Genomic DNA, 23,125 nt, shown 5'->3' on the forward strand with positions numbered 1-23,125 from the left:
TAATAGAAGGTATCACAGTTGCGATAACAAAAGATAATATCAATAAACTTAAAAACATAGTTGAAAAAAATTGGTCCCTAGCGGGATCGAACCGCTGATCCCCGCGTTATTAGCACGATGCCTTAACCAACTGGGCCAAGGGACCATATATTATGTGATTGGTGTAAAACTATTGGGATTACTATTGCTTAATATAAAGTGTATCTTGAGACGGGTGCTTGTATAATTTGTTGATATTACTATAACTGTGGAGAAACAAGCTTATGTTGGTTAGAACCAACGTCTAAGTTAGTGTCATTAGCCACTTTAGTTGCTTCCGAGTAGTCCATCTTCGTAATAGTTAACTAATCGATTGGTCTTTTATTAGTATATTTAAACAATTATATATAGAGTTAGATGTCCTCTTAATATATAAGTTATTGTTTGAAATGACACTGGACGTATAAGTGAATATACGATACCAGATATTACCTGTTTAGGAGATTATTGTTGTAAACCTGAAAGAATAGTGCCTACGAGAATGTAATAGCAGAATTTCTAATTCATAAACAGTACTGAAGAACCATCAGACTTCCTTACTTGCACAATGCTACGACGATGTCTTGTTGAATAGAACAGTAGATTGAAATATTATGTATATATAAACCCCTGTAATCAGTAGTTAACAATTCATGGATCCAGGTCCAAGAGACCAGAGAGATTAATCTGAATATATAGTATATAATTTAACTACATTTTAATATATTAAAGCAATGAATACAACTATTGAGCACGTAAATGCTGCCTTATAGCACTTAACCAATCGACATAAAAGAATGTTTCATCCGTTTTATTACTGTCACTTTTATCTGACACTTGTCACGTGATATGGTTGCTGAGAGTGGTTGCGAAATTCGAAACATACCAAACTCAAGATTCAAAGAACATTATAAGAACAACTGATACAAAATAAATTATAGATATATTGATTAATGTTATTACATGTACTCCATACTTCAATCCATTTTCTAATACAGTAAGAATAGACCATAATTATACAAGTTTTAATAATAAGATGCAACCTATTGTTTCAGTATGTTTGAGTCAAGCTTTTTGATAATAAGGTTTTTTACAATTTATGGATTGCAAAATATACTAACATATAATGAATTACTTATTGGGAGTGATTATCGTATTTTTATATTAGGGTGGTAGTGCTTGGTTTTGTACCGTTCTTTCTGCATTTGGTGTTGTTATACTATCCGTTATAGCGCATCTGTTTAAGACAAATCATGAATCTTTTGTTGGTTCAATTAATGACCCAGAAGATGGTCCTGCGTATGTATCGATGGCATTTCTAAATCAGTTTCGATTATGCTCTTTTTACTAACATATTTATACTATTCATGGTTTACTGTTCACATTGAATTATGAATTATCAATTTTAACTTACAGCGTTGCTCATACCGTTTATCTAGCTGCATTAGTATATTTAGGGTTTTTCGTATTTTGTGGTTTCCAAATATACTTAATAAAGAGAAAACCATCAATTGAATTACGTTAGTGTTATAACAGTAATACCCATTTCCGAATATTAAACCATCATGTATAAGGCCATGATTGCCGTATACATTTCAAGAGGCTGTCAAAAGGACATCCTGTTTGGACGTGTGCCTACATTTTTATAAGCAATAATATATCTAAATGAAGAGCAAAAACTAACCACAGTTTTCTTGTCTTCTTAAATCATTATAATAAAATTTATCTCATACGATTTTATTTGATTATTTATGTAAAACAAATCACATCTAATTGTTGAATGATATCCGCTCGTTATTGTTCGATATAATACTTTCATAACATATTGCAATGAATTTTTCACTCGCTTGTTTTTAATGAAAACCGTGAATGTTTAGTTTAACATTAAATATTATAATATATTATATAAACTATTATTACAAGAAGGAAGTTGGATATTTGGTTATATATCTACCAAAGAAACAGTTAGCTTATTCGAGGGTCAGTGACTCAAAGTATACCATGGTTAGAGAAGATAAGGATTTAGATAGTTTTTTAAAAAACGTAGAGGATATAGACCAGAGGAGACAAAATGGCCAAGGGAGAAAAACAACTACTGCAAAAAAGCCACCAATTGTCGGTAAGAAACCATTTCATTTGAGCACTTCTGATAAGGAGGAAAGCTTACGGGTTGCTAAAGGGATACTGGATGGTTCTTACAAAGAAACAGATTCTTACAAGGCGATTATTGATGGACCTGATGATCAAGATTCTACGCTTGAGGTCGATTATATATCTGAATACAGCGTGAACTTATCGCCGTCAAATCCGTCCTCACCAAAGAAGCCTAATAATCAGAAAGATGAAACTATTACTAACCAGAATAAGAAATTCCTTATTTCCGAAGAGGAGTATGCACTTCTTCAACAATTAAAGGACCAGAAAAATAACGAAAGTACCAATAAAAAAGAAAAGGTCAAAGAGGATTTTACTATTCCAAGCAGAGGTAAACCGAGACATCTTCGTGATGATCCAAATGAGATCAAAGAGTCTCATAGAGATCGTAGAGGTTATGAACATCCTCATAGAAGTAAGGAACACACTCACAGAAATCATGATCATTCTCATAGAAGCCATGACTATTCTCGGAGAATTCATGACTATACTCATAGAACTCACAAAAGTAATGAAAGTAGTCACAGATATAGATCCATGAGAAATGAACTGGAAGCTGATGATAATGTAGAGGTAGAAGCGCCGCCATCGCTACCAAGGAGAAGATATAAATTGAGTCAAGATGGGAGTAAAGTTGAAGATGAGGAAAGACCACCACCATTGCCTATTAAACCTCAAAGAAAAATAATAAATAACAGAAGCGATATCAAAAATGTGTCTGGGGAGGTTGAATCAAATCAAATAAGGGATCACGCCCAAAAACGAGATGATGTAGAGGAAAGACGTAGGGATAGAATTGAAAATATTAATTCTCAAGATTCATATATACCCGTTATAGATAGAAGCTCTAAACCTAAATATGATGCTAAGCCTGTTGTGAATCGCGAAACTAAGCCATTTAGCAGCTCCAAAAATACTTCAAAAGAATCTGTAGAAAAGGTCGAATTCGACAAAACTGAAAAAACAAAGGCTATTGCTAATAAACCAAAACCTCCACCACCCAGTTCCAGATCAATGGCCCAGCCAAAATCTTATATGGAATCGTTAGAAACTAACAAACTGACTAAAGCAAGTTCGTCTACCTCTGACAAGAGCTTAATTTCAACTTCTAAGGCATCCTCACTAGATTATTTGGATTCAGCACAAAATAGAGGACCACCTGTTCCGGAAAAGAAAAAAATATCAGCTTCATATAAGGTACCCTCAGATAAAGAAAAATCAAATGGTTTTATTGGATCAGCTTTAAAATCTAACAAAACTCCTACTGATGAGATCAAGCGTTTGAAACCGGAAGTTCCTCCTAAGTGTAACGGTATTATTTCAACCAAAAGTGACAAAAGCTCGAATCCTGAAAATGATCTAAATAACAATGCAGAGACTAAAGATAAGCCTGATCTTCCGCCCAAGAAAAAAGCGTTAGATACCTCATTAGATGGGTTGAAAAAACTTCAGCAACAAAAGCCTGATGTTCCCAACAAGAGTCCTGATATTGCATTTCCGAAAGTAAAACTGAAAGCAATTTCAAAACAAGCACCAGATGTGCCAAAAAAGAAACAACCATTTGCAGATTTAAAATTGAAACCAGTACAAAAACCAAAGCCTGTTATTCCACCAAAAAAGCTTGATATTGAATTACCTGAATTAAAAGCGACCAAGCAGGAAAAGATACAAATAGAAGAAAACGTTGAAATAAACAAGGTCAGCTTAAAGAAAACATCAGTAAATATAGTAAAGACTAATAATGATAACAATAATCAAATCCCAGAAGCATTACTAAAACATAAATCACTGGCAAAAGCTAAGACTGCTCCTTTAGTTCCTCAAAGAAAGATTTCAATGCCAGAAGCCCTCGCTAAATCTAAAACTATTAGGGAAGCTTCTAGCAAGGATAAAATCGTTGGTGGTGAAATAGGCAAGAAGAGACCACCACTAACACCCCCTGTTAGAAAGGAATTGACGCCAGCTGAAAAGTTGGAGGCAATTCTACAGACACCGAATCCATATGTAAAAAATCCTGTGTCTAGATCATCGACCAATTCTGACATTTCAACAAACTCATTTACCCTTCTTGATAAAAGAAAACAGACAGCATATTATCTGACAAATCCAAAAGTAGTAATAGCAGCTCAACATCATTGAATCACATAAACAAGTCAAGAGCCAAAGGTCCTAAAAGAAAATTACCAAAATCTCTAAGTTGAGCTTGCTGATAAACAGGTCTTTATCTTTATAAGTTTGTAAAACAATATTATAGTAGACTTAAAATAGTCATTTTCTAGTTGCATCTTATCTCTGTCTTGGGTTAGTAAAGTTTAGAAAATAACCTGAACTGTAAATCTGGGATGATGTTTTCGTTAGAGAGAACTATTTTGTGTTTATTTTATCAGATAGTTTGGTTTTTGGATGGCCAGCAGCTTTAGAAAAAACGGTTGTATTATCAACACCTTTTTCAGTTGTCACATCAAATGGATTAAAATGAACCAAGTGTTTCATAAGTGAAAAGGTTACAACTTCTAAATATAAATTCTGTGTCATCAGCAATGTTACTGGAACTAATCAGGATATGTTTTTCTATAACAGAGGAATAAGTATGGATCAAACTGTATCGATTTGAGATAAATAACCTCAAGTCATCTTAAACTAACTTGATGTCAATTAATTCTGATATAAAACTCAGTTCTGAAAGGGGAATGTTTTTTTTTCATCAACACACCAGTACATATTTATGGTAGGCCACTGTGCATCGTCAACTTATATATGTTACGAACTAACTTGCGCTTCCCAATTCGTCGATGTTTTAAGGTTTGTGAGGTTACAGAATTTATCCGTGATATTTTTTTAAGGTTTATTGTAATGAATATGACAAATTCTATTTAGTGTGTATATAATAATATATATAGTCCAGGGACAAGATAGTAGTTCTTTCTACTAGTAGTTTCAATCCATACATCTATCTGAAACCTTTAATTTACTTTTTCTTTTTAATAAAGAGTTTTCAGGAACAAAACTTAAAGTTTCTAAAATGTCATGTACTGCTAATTTTCCAGATCATTTGCTTAATTTGATCAAAAAGTCGAAATATCTTCATCTAGCTACCTCATCAACAGAATGTGTACCATCAATTTCTTTAATGAATTACATATATGTCCCACAAGATAAGTTATTTCGACCTGCTGACATATATGATTATATTATTTTTGCAACCCCTCAAAATACAGAAAAATATCACAACATGGAAGCAAACCCTGTGGTCGCTCTGTTATTTCATGATTGGGTGACAGCTAACAACCTATCCATTAAAAAGAAAAGTCTCTCCCAAACTAACACACCAGAACCAGGGGCTAGTGGTATTGTGGAGTCTGCACCTCCTAGCAAATTGTTAAATCTTCTACAAGAACTTAACCAAGCTGAACTAAATGAGATGAGTGCAACCATCATTGGCCATGCATATATCGTATCTCAAGATTCTGAAGAAGAATCTCATTACAAAAAGTTATTGTTGAAGGTAAACCCTGATGCATCTGCATTTATATTGGGTGAGGAAACTGTGGTAGTGAAAGTGAAAATCGAAAGCTGCAAAGTAACTGATACTTCAAATAATACCAAAATATACACTTGATATGAATACCTAACTGTGATGTGAACAATTGAAGGTAAAATATAACTTACTTTATTTTTATTCTGCAAATCTACATAGAATTAATTATCTATTATTATTATTATTATTATTATTATTACTATCATATGAAAATAAAAATATCGATACATGTCAGAGTTCAAAGAGTGTTTATATCTCTTTCAACACTTCTATCTATAAGTTATGGTATATTCAAGAATTATCAATGCATAATAATTAGGTAACAATTTTTATAGAAATGTTATGATTCTCCACCTAATTACCTTCTTGACCAAAGTCACTTGTGAATTCTTCTTGCCTTTTAAGATCTTCTTCATTAACTGTTGGTCTATTTGTTTTTATAGCCTTTAGGAAATCTGTTATGGTTAATACAGGTTCTTTTAATTCTTTAGCCTCAATATCTACCCAACTCATTTCAGTGGCATTTGGAGCCCCTGGGGAACAAGGCGTCCACAGTTTTTTTTGATCATCTTCTGATACATCTTTAAAATGAGTAGCACTTTGTATCTTTCTAATTGGTTCCATCAAGGCATCTTTTACAGCCACTGCAATATCACTACCTGAATAACCTTCAGTCATCTGGCCTAAACTTCTATAATCCTCCTTTGATAAAACACAAGGTGTATCAGCGACATTAATTTCAAACATTTTTGTTCTAGCTGCTAGATCGGGAAGTGGTATGTAAATTCTTTTTTCAAATCTTCTTCTAATGGCACTATCAAGTTGCCATGGAATATTAGTTGCACCTAATACGAGAACACCTTGCGAGTCATTACCAACACCATTCATCTGTACCAACAATTCAGTTTTGATTCTTCTACTGGCCTCACTCTCACCATCGCCTCTTTGGCCTGTCAATGCGTCCACTTCATCTATAAATATAATAGATGGCTTGTTTTCTCTGGCCATGTTAAATAACTGTTTGACTAATCTTTCAGATTCACCCATCCATTTAGAAACCAAGTCACTAGAACTAATACTGAAAAATGTAGAGTTTGCCTCTGTTGCTACAGCTTTGGCCAAATATGACTTACCTGTACCTGGAGGACCATATAATAGTATACCCGAAGTTGGTTTACGATTGCCAGTAAATAAATGTGGGAATTTGACAGGTAGAATAACTGCTTCTTTCAAAGCTTCTTTTGCACCTTCTAAACCAGCAATGTCTTCCCATTTCACATTTGGCTTTTCTGTCAAAATAGCTCCGGACAACGCACCTTTCAGCTTCTTATCTTCAGCATCTTCATCATTTGAATCTTTATTATTAGCTGATTTCTGAGCACCACTTGTTGAATTTGAAGTGCCATTTTTTTTATTCTCTTCTTCTTTTTCTAAATGTTCTTTCAGTTGTTCTGCTCTATTTAAGTATTCTGTAAATTTTGCCCTTATCAATTCTTTTGATTTTGGATTCTTTTCATACTTCAATGCCAGCATCAAATAATCCAAACCATTATAATACGCGGTGTATGCTTCTGCATACTGCGTAGCGGTATCATAATTCACAGCAGTTTGTATTAGATCTATACCTTTAGATAAAAAATCACCAGTACTCATAATGAATCAATATAATCAAAAAATTAAACCAACAAACCAAATTCAGTATATAATAGACTAGTATTTTAATATTGAGATTCCTTTATCCTAATCCTTAACGCTCTTTTATTGGAAACAGATCACAATAGATATAGTAGTTTATTCCAACTAAAAAACAATGTATATTTATTTTGGAACAACCAAAAGTACGTAAAATAAACTCAAATCTAGTACTGCTGTGACACCCTCGACTTATATAAGTATCTAATCAATCCTTTAATCGCAAAGAATCAAGTAATATATATATTATTTCATAAGATTATTACTATCATTTTAAGAACATCCTCTGACTTCTTAACGAAAAATTTCATTTGATTGAAAAAGGGATTGAAGGTTAAAGCGGGCAGGATTCGGGCGTGACGATAACCCGGCCGGCGCGCAACAGTTTCTATCTTAAACAACGTTGGTAGATACGATATAACTTCATATTAGAACCACATTTACACCAGTAGTGATTCAATTTAGATTATAAGTCACCATTGAATGGTTCATTATTTATGTCAATACGTTATTCGTATCCAATTCACCTCTTTTGCAGTACTAAAAGAGTGTTCGAGGCTTTGATTCCGCTCAGAGATGTTCCATTATCTTTGTCTTTGAGTAAGATCTCCTTTAAGAGTCTCTTGATTCATGTGATGGTGGTTACCGAGGTGATGAATATTTTGAATAATCGATATTTATTGGAGACAAAGATCTTTCTCTAATGTCTTGTTTGAGTTTTTCTGTCTCCGGTATTTTAGGATATTTGTTGTAAAATTCTGAGGTTGTCGGTTTACCTACTTCTTCTTCGTTCTTTTTTGTACTCCCACTGACTTTTCTCATGGGACTCGACGTAAACAACGGGTTTACTGTTCTCCTTGGAGATGGAGGCAAGTCAGCCTCTGGAATTAAATTTTCTTTTTGCAGGTTTTTGATATCTCTTCTAGATTTGACGTACTCACTATCGATATTTGCATCATCTAACAATGATTCTAATAGACTATTTTTCTCCTTAGCAAATTTAAGTTTCTTCTTGGACAAGTACAGTTCTTTCTCCACTATATTCAATTTGCTCTCTAAACTATCAACTTTTTTTTGCAGCAGAAAGACTTGATCATCAACAATATTTAAATTTCTAGATTTAACTTTCCTATTATAGTCTCTTCTTGATATATCATTCTTTGCATCACTACTAAATTCCGCGTCTATAGTTTCATTCTCTCTATCAATATCATCATTTTGTCTATACGATGGTCTACCTCTCTTTAATTGATCAAGTAACGCTTCATCATTCCTTTTCTCCAATAATTTTCTTTTAAAAGCTTCACTCCTACCGATTCTTTCTCTCATTCTTCTTCTCTCTTCCATTTGCGAACATCTTGCAGAATCCGAAATTCTATTACTCTCTGGTAATAGTTGATCCAAACTTTCTGATACTCTTTTCATTCTGCCCATATTCTCTGCTTCTGGTGAAAAAATGGTCTTAATTGCACTTAAAATTTTCGTTAAAGTCCCAGGATTTCTTTGGTTGCGAGCAATTCTCCCTGCAAGCATCTCCCTTTCAACTTTCTCTTGATACATTCTCCCTTTTCTCCTTTCGCCATTAACAGATTTTTTCACTCCTCCCCTATTACGATTTCTCACTGTGTTCAATAACACCTCACCACTTTCATTGCCGTTCACTTCTCTCATCAAATGTGCCCTCGCTGAACTTGATCTATCAGCCATTCTTTTACGTCTTTGTGCCTTCATATATTCCAAATCACCGTATTCATGCTTGCGACCATCTACCGGTGTTCTATCTTCTGAATCTTGCCCAAAAAACCCACGAGCCATCCCCTGTACTGATTCTAACATCCCTATAGGTTCCTTACTGTTGTTATGTTCTTGCCTCAGGTAAATAACCTTAAAATAGTGTTACAGTCAAAAAAAATATAATTTCTATTATATTATTTTTTGGTTTCTCAACAGTTCACTAAAAAATCCCAATCGATATAAAGTTTGTATGCCAAGATGCAATCACAACCAACCTCTAATAAACCAATTGGACCTTGCTACCATATAGCAACTATCATTAAAATAGTTACTTTTGTATACTTTACTCATTGGTAGCTTTTCTCCAACTTTTAAAATTCGTGATTTCGTGATTTTTTGAGGACATTTTTTAAATTTTTGATGTAAAAAATTACACGATTAAGTACGGTGATACAGGCGTTTCTAACCACAAACGCCAGTTCTCAAATTCTGTAAAGTGGGGTTACCCGACTATTGAATTATAACGGTCACGTGCAGTAACGCGTTAGTCACGTGCACTGCACGTGAGTGCTGTAACCTTTATAGTACATGCAATGGTTTACGCGTTTCGATGCCATCCCCCCATCTGTACAAGATTCGAGAACTCGATATAGATAAAAGTATAAAAGTATAAGTGTATGAATGTGCATGACGGTTCTGTATTGTGCCAATTGCAATAGCCAACAAATCGCCAAGAGTCATCATGTTTAGTTCTGGGAATGTGTTACCAGTGAAGATCCAGCCTCCGTTGTTGAGACCGTTGGCATACCGTGTGCTATCCAAGAAGTTTGGACTGAATATCAAATCTGATGGGTTGGCAGAGTTAGCAGAGTTTATTGGAAACGCTTTTGGAATGGAGTGGAAGAAAAGTTCGGAAACTGTCCTTTTTTTAGAGCAATTCGCTACCGTCTGGAAGCAACAAGAACGAGGTTTGTTCATTGACTCTACTGGTACAAAAAGTGTAATCTCTGAGATTAAAGAAAGAAGTAAAAGTAGGATAAAAGTTAGAGATGAGCCTGATCTGGGGCCTGCACAAGAACCGAAGAAGGCAAAAACTTTGGATAATTTTTTGTTGAAAAATGTTCTTCAACAAAAGAATGTGGAAGTAACAAAGCAAGAAACAGATTCGGAAGATATCCCAATGGATGATGGGATTGAAATAATTAGTGAGCACACTTCTCTGTCTAACAATGGTACGGGAATTGAAATGTCAGATGGAATCGAAACGTCAGATGGAATTGTAATAAAAGAAGAAGAAGTTCAAGATATCACTGATGTGGACCCTATTTCAAATTATTCAATCCCTCAAATTGAACCCATTGAACAAATCGAAGCGGAAGAGGTGACTGAGGATGAAATGGAGCAACTAAACTGGAGAGATTATTTTAAAATTATTAATGTAGATGAACAACAAAACTTCTCATATAACCCAAGAAAGTTGCAATTCATATTCAAACCGAGTTTTAAAAAACCACATTCAAATCACAACTCAGAGATAATAAATAATTCAAATTTAAAACTACAATTACCGGATATTCAATCAAAATTAGCAATCTTTTCAACAAGATACTACCTACTTAGAGATAGAATAATGAGAAATGAAGCTTTCCAAAATAATGATTCTTTCAATCCTTTATCCTCAATGGTAAATATGAAAAATGCCTTACAAAATAATGATAAATCGGAACTAATATCTAACATGTCCCTAACTCCAATCAAAACATTACTTGGTAGAAACGGCCAAAATTTCTTGATTTTAGGTATGCTTCGAGTAAACGCCAAGGGGAATTGGTGTTTAGAAGACCCCTCTGGTGATATTGAAGTTGATCTATCGCAAACACTTCCTACAGCCGGTTTATACTATGTGCCGGGTGCAATCGTATTAACTGAAGGTATATATTATTCAGCAACAAATACATTTCACGTTACATCTATGACACACCCTCCTTGTGAAAGAAGAGATGTTACATTGGAAGCAATTGGTAACATCGATTTATTAGGTATTCATGGAATTTCTACTCCGAATTATATTGCAAAACTGGATGACGATTTAAAAATCAGACTACATTATTTGGAAAAAGATTTTACAGATCATAGGTTCGCTATCATGGGGGGTGATATGTTCTTAAATGAATTACAGACACTATCTGCATTGAGAAAAGTTTTTTCAAAACTTAACGAAGATCCACCTATTATGATTATTTTACAAGGTTCTTTCTCAAGCACACCGGTGCATGCATCCACAAATAGTAAAAGCATGAGCATCAGCACTCAATACAAAAATAATTTTGATAGTCTAGCATCATTATTATCTGAATTCGAAGATTTGATTAATTATTCAACTTTCCTTTTTATCCCTGGTGTTAATGATCCCTGGAGTTCCATGGTAACTTTAGGTTCAACAGGTTTATGGCCTCAAAAGCCAATTCCAAATCACTTTACTACAAGAATAAACAGAATATGTAGACATGTAATTTGGGGATCAAATCCAACAAGAATTGCATACCTGTCTCAAGAAATCGTTATAATGAGAGATAATATTTGTGGAAGATTTAAAAGAAATAGCGTTCAATTTCGAACAGTAGAGGAAAAAGAAGGTATTAATAAGCAATTAAAAAAAGACAATGAAAAATCACAATTACTGGATGATGATGATATTCCGATGAAGTCCTTGTCCATAGACCCAAACAAGCTACCAGCCAGGGTACATGAATCTAGGAAAATTGTAAAAACTATTTTAGATCAAGGTCATTTATCACCGTTCACACCTGATATTAGACCAATAGCATGGGGTTTAGACCACTCTTTAACATTATACCCGATTCCATCAACACTAATACTATGTGATCAAACTGCACCACAATTTGAACTTACATATAACGGTTGTAAAGCTTTCAATCCAGGAAAGTTTATAAGTAACAATCGTGCAAGATTCCTAGCTTATACACCATCATTGAAGAAGGTTCAAGAGGAAGAATTGTATTTCTAGATAGATTACGATATAAATTGGTAAAAAAAATTGAATTAATGCATGTTTTTATGAATTATAATATGTTATACTATATATATATATATATCATTAGTTGTTCGTAAGAATTTGATTCAAGAACAGCTAATATGGGTACACTTTAAACTCTTTCGTGACACTGCAAGGCATGCAATATGCTGGATCTATTGGGACAAGATCATCGAAGCCCATCAAACTTAAACCAGCTAACCCAAATACAGTATGAAAGACATCTACTTCATTGTCGGGTCTATCACTAATTCCACCTTTAACTTCATCTTGCGATTGCAGAATAAAATTTCTTAATTTCTCATAATTTATCCAATCCAATTTTTTGATCACTGCAAGAGAAGACAAAACCCACCAACTGTAACAAACATCTGGTAATTTACTTGGTCTCCCATTTAATCCACCTTCCGGTAGTTGTCTTTCACATAACCACCACCCAATTTCCTCTATTTGATGGTCGCTTAGACGATCTAATTTATTGACAATTGCCAGGGCCCCAAGGCAGGTAAAAACTTGAGCTGAATGACTTTCAGCACCTGGGCACGATCCAAACCCACCATCAAAATTATAACATTTTAAAATGAAATCAACAGCAGGATCTACTACATCAGAGCTTAGCTCCCCTAGTATAGATAATGAACTCAATGCATTGTATGAAAACCTTGTATCGACTTCTCCAAATCTATCACCTTGGAAAGAACCATCAGGAAGTTGATTGCCTTTGATGAATTTAATACATTTTTCTCGTCTTATTACTGTCAACGCATCTAACGAATTGTATGTAGCAAGAATTTGAAGACCTGATAAAGTTGAAAGTAAATGTCCATCATGTTTTGGGAATGGAGCAAAACCACCGTACTGGTCATCAAAACAGCTTAAAACAAATTTAATAACATCTTCCCTTTTAAATGTATCCTTGGCATTTAAAAGAGATAGAGCAGTCAACCCCCAATAAACACCGTTCAATCTTAGGTGCTCACTTAACCAATATTCAAAATCGGACTGTTTCTTATCTAGGGAGTCAATATATTGGATATGTTTTTCTTTATGTAATTTTAATTCTGATGGCATTGCTTATGGATATCTATCTTAGCCAAGTTGATGGTACCTTTACTAAGACAATTATTTATAATTGGTAGAATAATATTTACTTTTATGATTAACTGAACCATTTTATCAGTATTTTTAAGTTGTGGAACTTCAAAAAGCGTAAATTTGAAAAGCATCGAAACTTTTGATGGATACCTATTTAATTAATATACATAAAAAGTGTTGACAGATTCTATAGAATTAACTGATAATGATACATTCTGAATTAACAACGGTGTTAAAATAAGTGATGAACCAATAAGTTATAGAAATAACCCTGTGCAAAGAAAATATGGAAGAGAAGAAAGGTATTCTATTGGAAGATTTAGAAATTGATTTGGACCACATCCCAATATCAAATCAAGATAAAACAAGCATAAATGACAAGCTAAGTAAAATAAAAATTCAAAGACATGGTAGAATTTTTGACATACCAACTGATGATATACAAATTATGGAAATATTAAAAAGATTAGGTGTTGAGGGAACATTACCAAATGAAAATGCTAGACTTAGAAGAGAGAGATTAATTGGAATTATATCCGATGATTTGACATTGTTCAAGAAGTTTGAGGGGCATATGAAGGAATTAGATACAACTAACGCAAATAATACTTTGAGTGATGATGATGGCGATGAAGAAGAAGAAGAAGAATTTTATACTGTTGCTGATGATGATCTGATAAAAGCGAGGAAATTGATTCTTCAATATTCGATAACAAATTCCATGAAGAGAATTAAACTAGAGAAAGAATTAGCAAATAACTTTAATTGGAAAAATGTTTTAGCTTCAAAAAGAAACTTAAAAACAGGATTGAAACGATATGAATTAACAGGATCTCAAGTTATAGCAGAAAGGCCTGTATCAGTGGTCAAACTTGCTCCTCAAAGTAAATTGCTTGCGTCAGGTAGTTGGGATGGTGCAATTTCAATAGTAGATAATATGAATTTGGAAAGAAAAACACATTTTCAAGCTGCGCATGTGGGTAAGATTGGTGGAATTGAATGGTCTAATGATGAAGCTTATCTTTTTACTGGTGGAGAAGATTGTTTGGTGAAAGTGTTTGGTTACGAAAAGAATGACTTGACCTCAATTGACACATTAAAAGGACACCAAGGAAGAGTGTCAGATGTTAAATTACATCCACTGGGGAAGTATCTCGGCAGTTCATCTTTCGATAATACTTGGAGGCTTTGGGACATCGAAAAGAAAAAAGAAATATTGTTACAAGAAGGTCATAGTAAAGAGATTTTTAGTCTAGCATTTCATACAGATGGTTCTCTAACAGCTACTGCAGGATTTGATTCAATAGGAATGATTTGGGATTTAAGGTCAGGTAAAAATATAATGAATTTAATTGGACATGCAAAACCTATATATTCATTGGATTGGGCACCAAACGGTTACCAACTTGCTACGGGAAGTGGAGATGGTACCATAAAGATCTGGGATCTAAGGAATAAAGAGTCAAACTGTGCCTCAATATTTGCTCATAAGAATCTAGTCACAAGTGTTCAATATGAAAAAAACAACGGTGGTTTCGTATTTTCTGCTGGATATGACAAACTTATAAAAATACATGATTCTAAGACATATGAATCTGTAGCGACTTTGGAAGGACATACTGAGAAAATATTAACACTTGACACTTCACCAATATCAAACTTGATCGTATCCAGTGGATGGGACAGAACTGTAAAAATTTGGGATAATGATAACATATAATTGCATCTATTTTTTATTATATATTTTATAGAATTTTCAAACATAACTTTTTAGATACATATTCTTTAAATGAGGTTAGATATTAATTAATTCCATCTATTTCTTACGACTTTTATATTTTCTTCCAGCAGATGTAGATGAACTATTCGTTGCCCGTACTCTAGGTGTAGGTAAATTGTTTAACTTCTCAACGGATCGAATTAGCTTTGCTTGAAGTTCTTCCTTCAAGTCTTCTGATTTTTTTAATGAAACTTTTAAATCAGCAATTCGTTCATCAACTGCAACTTTCTTCTCTTTAAATTTCTCCATATTATTCTTTAAATTATTTCTTAGAACATCAGAATCAGAGATTATCTTTGTTATTTCTTCTTCATTTTCTTTAATAGAGACTTCGGCTCTCGATATCTCGTTATGCATATATTTATTTTCAGCTTCTTTTGAGTCTTGCATTCTTTTTGCATCAATAAGGTCCTCCTGTAGCTTGTGATATTTTATAAATGAATCTTTCATTGACCTTAAAGTTTCTGACTTAGATGAGATTATCTCTAAACTGCTTTCTATACTATTTTCTAGCCTTTCTATATCTTCATATAGTTTTTTATTTTCATTTTCGAATTTGGCAGCCTTCTCAAGATCACTGCTATTTTTCTCATTCAATTCCCTCAGTTTAGCACCAACATCATTGCTGTCTTTATCAAGATATTCTTTATGTTTTTCCTGTATTGGTTTGGTTTCTTCAAAATCTTTTAATTCTGCATTTAGTAGAGTTATATCCACATAATATTCATTGATATATTGAATCAATTTATACGTCAAAATACCACTAGATAAATGGTAATCAATACCATGAACATTATTACTTGTTGTGATACCTGTCAATTGAGACATATCTTGTTTTAACGGATTAGTGGAGTAATCATTTTGTACCCTCTTTTTATTATAAAATGTCTTTATATCAAAATCTTTTTGTGAATCTCTATCAACTGAGGAAAACCCTCTTTTTTTATTATTAGTGAATGCAGATTCTAAGGAATCATCGTATTGGTTATAATGAACTTCTAACAATAAAGATCTTTCAACATCCATAGGGGTATATTTTTTAATCGGATATATATCAGGTAATGGCCATGGCAAAGAAGAGTCCTCTAACCAATCTATTAGATATTTTAATTTGTGAGAATAGACGGGTCTTAAATCTGGTGGAAGAACACCCACTCTATCTCTCAAGACCACAACTGCTGCTGTGACGTAAGTTAAAAATTCTCTACTTCCTTTCTTCATTATCTGGCTAAAATACAAATTACAGTGGTCAAATGTGTTGACTGATATTAATCTTATAACTGGGGCTTTTTCAGGGATGCTGGTGCTATTCCTGCCATGTCTAATAATATAGTCAATTCCTGAAGAGTTTGTATCGACACTTGAATCTAAAGCAATGACCATATTAAATTGTTCTTTAATCAAAATTGGATATTTCTTGAAATTTAAATCAGTGGACGGAAATAAATGAAAAGTTCTAGAGAAGTTTCTGGATTTCTGTTTTGTCTTTAATGAATTACCATCATATCTCTTAATGTTCACCTTATTGCCCAACAATAGTGCTTCAATCAAATTCATAGTCCTGCCGGATCTGCAAATTAGAGCGATGTCAGTCTCATATTCATGCAATATATTTACAAGATCTTTCAATACATTGAATTTACCACTAGTTTCAGCTAAATGTGCAGAAACCTCCTTGGTTATTAGTGATTTCGGCATATTATGATCAATAAGTAAAAATGGATGAGTAGCAACAAGCTGACTATTGAAACACATTGTCTCTAATGATTTCATCACTACATCTTCTTCAAAGTCGTCAGTTTCGAAATATCTCAATATATCTGAATAATGCAACGAGACAATTTGGTCTGTCAGCTCTTTTTGATAGAGAGTCATTGGGGTTGGGAGCCAGTAGTCTCCAGAGGTGTTTCCTGAAATTGACAAGAAATTTTTATTCACAATTTCAGGAACTGGTTTGGTATCTAAAATTTTTAACAAATCCATTAGTAAATGATTGAGATACTTTAGTCAAAAAAAGCTATAGGATCTATTGTAATAACCTTGATTTATCAATCCAGTATTATCTTAATGTATGTTAGCAACCTTTACTGTACTTTAACAATCGATGACGGCTTGCTATAATTCAAAACTCCGGTAAAGTTCAAAACTATTTAATGGTAATTTATTAGCTTCTGCAAATTATCAATCAATTAAACACTTAAAAGAAACAATTGATTAAATGTATTTTAATCTAATGCTGACTTTTAATAAAACCTATTTGACAATACATTATTTTCCAGTTATATACAAATGAAATATTCATATATTATATGTTAATATTATTATATGTTTCAATTTTTCAGTATAGTGCATTTTTCAAAAAAACGTACTTATAAGAAGTTTTAAAGTTTCCAATATGTTAAGACATTTCAAATATATAAATTGAAATACTTCGCGCAAAGGTTAGCTTAATATTCCACAAATCTCACCAAAACAAATCGATTCCATACACCAATTTTGAAATTGGGCTTATAATTTTAAAATGATTAAAATTAATAGCCTTTTTCAACTTTATTTTATCGAGAATTCTAGTTGAAATTCAGGTTTCGTGAATTTTGGTATAGGAAAGTATTGTTTATTGTACATTTTGTATATTCATGCCAGACTTTAGATGACAAGATGATATTTAAATAGTTGATATATAAAAAAGTTGAATTTCTATTTTCGATAATGTCTTTCAATGATTTATTTTTTGCTTGTTACAGCAACTGATTGCAAATGGCTCATGAAGTTTTGTAAGGATACATCATCTGTTAAGACAACAGTGGCACCACCGTGTGTCACATCTTGATAGCTATCAGAAGGATTCAATTTGGATAACAAGAATCTGGCTTGGGATCCGCCAGCTTCTGTATCGATAAATCTTGGCAACGGGAATCTGTCTACTAATAATTCAGCAGCTTCCAATTTTGGTTCTTCCAAAAGACCTTTGAAATCAGCATACTGTGGATCATCTTGATAGCCTGCTTTTCTCCATTGTGCAATTTGTTCACCATGATACACCAGAATGTAAAAGAAAGTGTCCAGCAACAATATGGTATTTGGTTTTACAGAAACAGAATCTAATAAAACAGGTCGAGGCTCTTCTTCCATTGAGAATGATGTTAAAGTTGGTTGAATCATAATCAAAGAGTTTGTAGTGTCTTCTCTAATGAATATGTGTCTATAAAATGCAGTTTCATCCGGAGAATTGTTAAATACACTTAAAAATTGAGATCTTCTTAAGTAGTACATAAATTGTGGATACAATGAAAAATTTGGTGATAATCTGAAAGACATTGGATCATCTTTATTGTAGTTTGCATATCTTTGGGCCAATTTAATTAATGAATTATCAATCCATCTAATGATATCAGTCTTAGAATCATTTTCTGCCTTATCGACAGCCATTCTAGCAATCAATACAGCTGCAGCTTCTTGATCGAAAGAGGCAATAATGCCAGGAGAACCTAATGGAAGTAATTGGTTAGCAACAGTAGTGACTCTGATACGGTTTGTACCTGAAGAATGTTGATAAGTAGTGATGAACTGAGTGTAAGCTAACGTTGGTTGTTGTTGATTCATTTGGTTCATTTGATTAGCAGTAGCATCTCCGCTTTTCTTCTTGTTAGATTGAGCAATCTCAAAATAGATCGCATACGAATGTTTTGGAGATAAGGTAGACATTTTCCAAGTATTAGTTCCAGATAGACCGATCTTTGAATCACTAATATTAGCTGATTCATTTTTCTTAGCAGTTGAAGCGTGACCAATTAAACCTTGAATTTTCAAATCTTTTGAGGTCTTAACAGTTAATTTACCGTTAAAAGCCATTCTTAAATAACCTTCATCATCCTTAGCAAACATTCTTAAGTAAGATTGCTTAAAGATTGATGTCATGAAAGCATCAGTTAATAACAAAATACCACCAGTTTTGTCTGTTAATTTTTTCATTTCTGACATACCGATTTGATCGTACGAACCGGCAAAAATATCAACAGTGTGATCATTATCTGCTACTCTGTCTGCAATTTGATTATAAAAGTTTGTTGCTTTCTTATAATGAGAAGCACGGTCGGAATCGATATCATGATGAGATCTCAAAGGATCCTTCAATTCAGATGAAACAATTAAACCTGGACCAAGTGTACATGGACCAGAAGAAAACAAAATAATCCTAGCGGCAGAATGTCTGTAACAACCTTGTAATACCAAGGAAGCTATGTTCAAAGCTTGTCCGGTGGCTCTTAATGGTCTATGGCCAGTTGGGACTGCCCATTGATCATGAGTCAAGTTTTCAAAAAATTGTGTCAATTTGAATTCAATTTGTTCCAATGGCAAGAAGAATCTATTCAGTGAGAAAGGAGATATTTGAACCGGATTTGCTTGATTTTGAGAGTTGACATTACTGCTGTTGTTCGCAGTGTTCAAATTTGTTGGTTTTTGACCAGTTAACATTTCAATTAAGTTTTCTAACTTATATTCTCTGTCACCTTTGAAGACGTTACATCTGTCAATGGTAGTACACGATAAGTCATGCAATCTGATGACGGTACCGTAAGTGATCAATCCAATCAATGCATTAGGAGGCATCAATGACAACGACGAGATCAAGTATTCCTTCAATGCATCAAGATTCTCATCTTCAGTAGTGATGTCAACCACTAAGAAAAAAATCGGCGGAATTTGAATTGGTTTATTAGTGATGTATTCGACGCTGGTGTATTGCAACTCAATGGGCATGTTTTCTTGGCTCATGTTCGAGTATTGCGATGGCAAATGGTTTCTCGAGCTACAAATAGGACAGATCCACGAGTTGTTTCTCGGATCTATGATACAGTATGGATTCAAGATGGCCTTACACTGTGGCTGCGTACAGTAAACCGGATTATAGTTCAAAATCTTCTTGTTCATGACGGTGCCGTCCGCATCAATGACCACCGCGTCCTCGTTGTCATTGTCGAACTCTTTCAAAGGAGTGTACATGCACCCCAAAGGAACCACGTTCTTGGCAGAATCGATCTTGTCGTTCGGAAACACGTTCCAAGAAAACCTAATCCCGTTTATATCCTCGTTAGTCTCGAAGTCCATGCTAGTATGTGCTGCTGTTTCAGATCTTCGTACACAGTGCGTGTGTAGATGTCGCTGCCAACCCAGAACAACCACTCCATTCATAGCCAAACATATCCAATTACATACACTCATATATCATATATATATATATATATAAACATAGAATTTGCATTTTCCAGTTTCTCGACCTTGTCTCCTGCTCAATATTTTTTTCAGTCGCTCAACATTTTCGAACAGCGAAAGCAGTTCGGATCTGGCAGGGACTAGCGATTACCCGGCGGTGGCTGGTTTCATTGCGGTGGGATGGCCACTGTAGCAGCTGGCATTGTTCCACTACCGTTGACCATGCCCAGTACAAGATGACACCCTACACCCCAGACCCCGGAGTCTCGTAGATACACACAGGCATACATGTGTGCATGCACACACTCTTACAGCAAACATACCCCATCGCAACCGTCTAACGCTGATTACGAGCAACGCAAATCGAAAAGCGAGAAGAAGAGTTGTCCACTTTAAAGATCTTTTGGAACCGTTTGGACTGTTGTCTAATACGTCGTGGTATTTCTAAACAGATGCGTTCAAGTAGTAGTAGAGATCTCGGTCTCCATGCAGTTGTAGTCTCGCTCTGGAACGTCCACGTCGAAATCATGTCTGAGGTATGTACCACGCACGTCCGGTGCTCCCCGGCCTTTGCTGGTGAAGGAGCCGTTTATTGTGTCTTTCTATATCGTCGAATTACTAACATGTCTTTACCAGCCCCTTCCCCGTGTGCTACTTTACGAGAGGTCAGCTAGTGAATGCATCTCTGCAGCCTGTGAATCCTAAACCGTTTTTAAGAGACCTGATTGGCAAGAAGATCGTCGTCAAGTTGAAGTTCAACAAGACCGAGTATATCGGGACGTTGAAGTCTCTTGATAACTACTTCAATCTGCAATTGGATGCAGCAGAGGAGGTCATCGATGGCGTCTCAAAGGGAACCATCGGTGATATATTCATAAGATGTAACAACGTCTTGTACGTTGGCGAGCATCTGGAATAATGGCAGGAAACGGTCCGACTGGGCTGGTGCCAACGAACGTTTGGTGAGACAACTCGCTCCAGTAAACGGAAATCCAGAAAACGGCATTGTGTCGAGTTACGATCTTGCTGCTCTGTTCTAAGTGGTCGTAAGTTGCCCCAGCACACCTCCCTCCCCAAACCAACCTGGATACTGTGTACTCTATACGTTAAATACCCTTTAGGTAGAAGCACTCGGCTGGGTAACCAGCCGAGTGCTCAATAGAAATATTTTTCATTTTAATTGTAATACGTGTTAAACGTTCAGTACCATTCATTAACAACGATAGATGGAATAAATTTATTGTGCAAAAGTTTGATTCTTGCAATTGCAGTTGACACATTAGCATCTATTTAAACAATTCCATCAAGGTTATCCGTCACTGCTTTTTTTGTTTGATTTGTTCTTGTCTTGTTAGGCAGAAGCTAGAAATAACCATCTGATATCATTGAAAAATAAAATACACCAGATACTACTCGAAAGATAATGTCTATCAGCCAATCTGTTATTGTTCCAGCATACCATGAAAAGCTAAACATCAAGCCATTGACCACTAGGTTATTTGCCGCTCTAGGGAACGAAGGTTCCAAGACTACTGAACTTATATTTGTCGATGACAATTCGAATGATGGATCAGTTGAAGAAGTTGAGAAATTGAACAACAATGGTTACCCAAACGTCAGAATCATTGTCAGAACCGACGAAAGAGGTCTTTCTAGTGCTGTCTTGAAAGGTTTCATGGAAGCCAAAGGTGAGTACTTGATCTGTATGGACGCAGACTTGCAACATCCTCCAGAATCAGTCCCACAATTGTTCCAAAGTTTAAAGTCCCATGCTTTCGTGCTTGGTACTAGATACGCTCCAGGTGTTGGTATCGACAAGGACTGGCCTCTATACAGAAGAGTCATTTCTTCCACCGCTAGAGCCATGGCAAAGCCTTTGACTGTCGCAAGTGACCCAATGAGTGGTTTCTTCGGTTTACAAAAGAAATACTTGACGATGGCAAAGATGGATGACATCAACAAGCAAGGTTTCAAGATTGCTTTGGAACTATTAGCTAAACTGCCACTACCCGAAGACCCAAGATTGGCTATCGGTGAAGTCCCATTCCAATTCGGTGTTAGAACTGAAGGTGAATCCAAGCTAAGCGGTAAGGTCATCATCCAGTATTTGGAACAATTGAAAGAATTATATATCTTCAAGTTTGGTGCCAACAATTTGATCATTTTCATCGCTGTTTGGACCATCCTTTGTCTATACGTCCTTAAGAAGTTCTCATCTCTAGTTCTCTAAATTTGATTAGACCAAACAATAATAAACAAATATAAAGATATAGTCGATATAAAATGTCCAATATATAACAAATGTATTCAAGATAATCCATTCGAAAAACACACATGTATATGTTGTACATGGGTGCATCTATGCATGTTAACCTGGCCACCATCGTTGCATCGACCGCCCCACCCACACGAACTTGTTCCGCTGTGTTGTCTGATCACTGACGTAAACACATCACAAAACACATACAGGCAGAGATATACATATACATACACACACATATATACAAGTGCATATTATATATCTCAAATATCAAAAGGATTTCTATGGTTCAACCATCTTTATACCCTCAGAAATCAACAAACCCCCTCAGCATTCAAATTGCTGTCCAGGGAATTAACCCCTCCGGAGACACGCGACTACAAGAAACATAAGGAGTCATCAGCGGATGGTAGAGTAGAGTACGGTACAATTAAGAAAGGTCTTTTAATAAATATTATCATTAATGTTTTTAATTATCCCTTCTATCCAATTGGATTATCAACATTACTGCTAACCTGGATATTTAAGTTGTGTAAGAGTTGACGATAGTTGGGATTTAGATCCGAGACTCTCAGGAACCTTATA

General features: G+C 34.7%; 12 protein-coding genes and 1 non-coding gene across 13 annotated transcripts; 7 read left to right on the top strand and 6 right to left on the bottom strand.

The window, feature by feature from the left end:
• Positions 1-71: 71 nt before the first annotated feature.
• TPHA0Itrna1I lies at positions 72-145 on the bottom strand. Its single transcript has one exon. It is a non-coding gene; the product is annotated as a tRNA-Ile (tRNA).
• Positions 146-1,054: 909 nt separating this feature from the next.
• Positions 1,055-1,543, top strand: TPHA0I03170 (uncharacterized protein; the record flags this gene model as incomplete). The annotated part of the gene is made up of 3 exons (XM_003687204.1): positions 1,055-1,072; positions 1,187-1,317; positions 1,435-1,543. The coding sequence occupies 3 exons, from the start codon at positions 1,055-1,057 to the stop codon at positions 1,541-1,543; spliced, it is 258 nt and encodes an 85-aa protein (XP_003687252.1).
• Positions 1,544-1,887: 344 nt separating this feature from the next.
• BSP1 (Bsp1p) lies at positions 1,888-4,311 on the top strand (the record flags this gene model as incomplete). Its single annotated transcript, XM_003687205.1, has 1 exon — positions 1,888-4,311. The coding sequence occupies one exon, from the start codon at positions 1,888-1,890 to the stop codon at positions 4,309-4,311; it is 2,424 nt and encodes an 807-aa protein (XP_003687253.1).
• Positions 4,312-5,194: 883 nt separating this feature from the next.
• Positions 5,195-5,791, top strand: TPHA0I03190 (pyridoxal 5'-phosphate synthase; the record flags this gene model as incomplete). The annotated part of the gene is made up of 1 exon (XM_003687206.1): positions 5,195-5,791. The coding sequence occupies one exon, from the start codon at positions 5,195-5,197 to the stop codon at positions 5,789-5,791; it is 597 nt and encodes a 198-aa protein (XP_003687254.1).
• Positions 5,792-6,064: 273 nt separating this feature from the next.
• On the bottom strand, positions 6,065-7,363 carry VPS4 (AAA family ATPase VPS4; the record flags this gene model as incomplete). The annotated part of the gene is made up of 1 exon (XM_003687207.1): positions 6,065-7,363. One exon carries the CDS (start codon positions 7,361-7,363, stop codon positions 6,065-6,067), a length of 1,299 nt encoding a protein of 432 aa, XP_003687255.1.
• Positions 7,364-8,044: 681 nt separating this feature from the next.
• Positions 8,045-9,238, bottom strand: CSA1 (Csa1p; the record flags this gene model as incomplete). The annotated part of the gene is made up of 1 exon (XM_003687208.1): positions 8,045-9,238. One exon carries the CDS (start codon positions 9,236-9,238, stop codon positions 8,045-8,047), a length of 1,194 nt encoding a protein of 397 aa, XP_003687256.1.
• A 640-nt stretch (positions 9,239-9,878) lies between these two features.
• On the top strand, positions 9,879-12,164 carry DPB2 (DNA polymerase epsilon noncatalytic subunit; the record flags this gene model as incomplete). Its single annotated transcript, XM_003687209.1, has 1 exon — positions 9,879-12,164. One exon carries the CDS (start codon positions 9,879-9,881, stop codon positions 12,162-12,164), a length of 2,286 nt encoding a protein of 761 aa, XP_003687257.1.
• A 123-nt stretch (positions 12,165-12,287) lies between these two features.
• On the bottom strand, positions 12,288-13,262 carry BET2 (Rab geranylgeranyltransferase BET2; the record flags this gene model as incomplete). The annotated part of the gene is made up of 1 exon (XM_003687210.1): positions 12,288-13,262. One exon carries the CDS (start codon positions 13,260-13,262, stop codon positions 12,288-12,290), a length of 975 nt encoding a protein of 324 aa, XP_003687258.1.
• Positions 13,263-13,572: 310 nt separating this feature from the next.
• On the top strand, positions 13,573-15,006 carry PRP4 (U4/U6-U5 snRNP complex subunit PRP4; the record flags this gene model as incomplete). Its single annotated transcript, XM_003687211.1, has 1 exon — positions 13,573-15,006. One exon carries the CDS (start codon positions 13,573-13,575, stop codon positions 15,004-15,006), a length of 1,434 nt encoding a protein of 477 aa, XP_003687259.1.
• A 96-nt stretch (positions 15,007-15,102) lies between these two features.
• HDA3 (Hda3p) lies at positions 15,103-17,049 on the bottom strand (the record flags this gene model as incomplete). The annotated part of the gene is made up of 1 exon (XM_003687212.1): positions 15,103-17,049. One exon carries the CDS (start codon positions 17,047-17,049, stop codon positions 15,103-15,105), a length of 1,947 nt encoding a protein of 648 aa, XP_003687260.1.
• Positions 17,050-17,790: 741 nt separating this feature from the next.
• Positions 17,791-20,289, bottom strand: SEC23 (GTPase-activating protein SEC23; the record flags this gene model as incomplete). The annotated part of the gene is made up of 1 exon (XM_003687213.1): positions 17,791-20,289. The coding sequence occupies one exon, from the start codon at positions 20,287-20,289 to the stop codon at positions 17,791-17,793; it is 2,499 nt and encodes an 832-aa protein (XP_003687261.1).
• A 518-nt stretch (positions 20,290-20,807) lies between these two features.
• SMX3 (mRNA splicing protein SMX3) lies at positions 20,808-21,199 on the top strand (the record flags this gene model as incomplete). The annotated part of the gene is made up of 2 exons (XM_003687214.1): positions 20,808-20,816; positions 20,951-21,199. 2 exons carry the CDS (start codon positions 20,808-20,810, stop codon positions 21,197-21,199), a joined length of 258 nt encoding a protein of 85 aa, XP_003687262.1.
• Positions 21,200-21,703: 504 nt separating this feature from the next.
• Positions 21,704-22,510, top strand: DPM1 (dolichyl-phosphate beta-D-mannosyltransferase; the record flags this gene model as incomplete). Its single annotated transcript, XM_003687215.1, has 1 exon — positions 21,704-22,510. One exon carries the CDS (start codon positions 21,704-21,706, stop codon positions 22,508-22,510), a length of 807 nt encoding a protein of 268 aa, XP_003687263.1.
• Positions 22,511-23,125: the final 615 nt, after the last annotated feature.

Source organism: Tetrapisispora phaffii, chromosome 9, assembly GCF_000236905.1.
Source record: "Tetrapisispora phaffii CBS 4417 chromosome 9, complete genome".
NCBI lineage: Eukaryota > Fungi > Ascomycota > Saccharomycetes > Saccharomycetales > Saccharomycetaceae > Tetrapisispora > Tetrapisispora phaffii.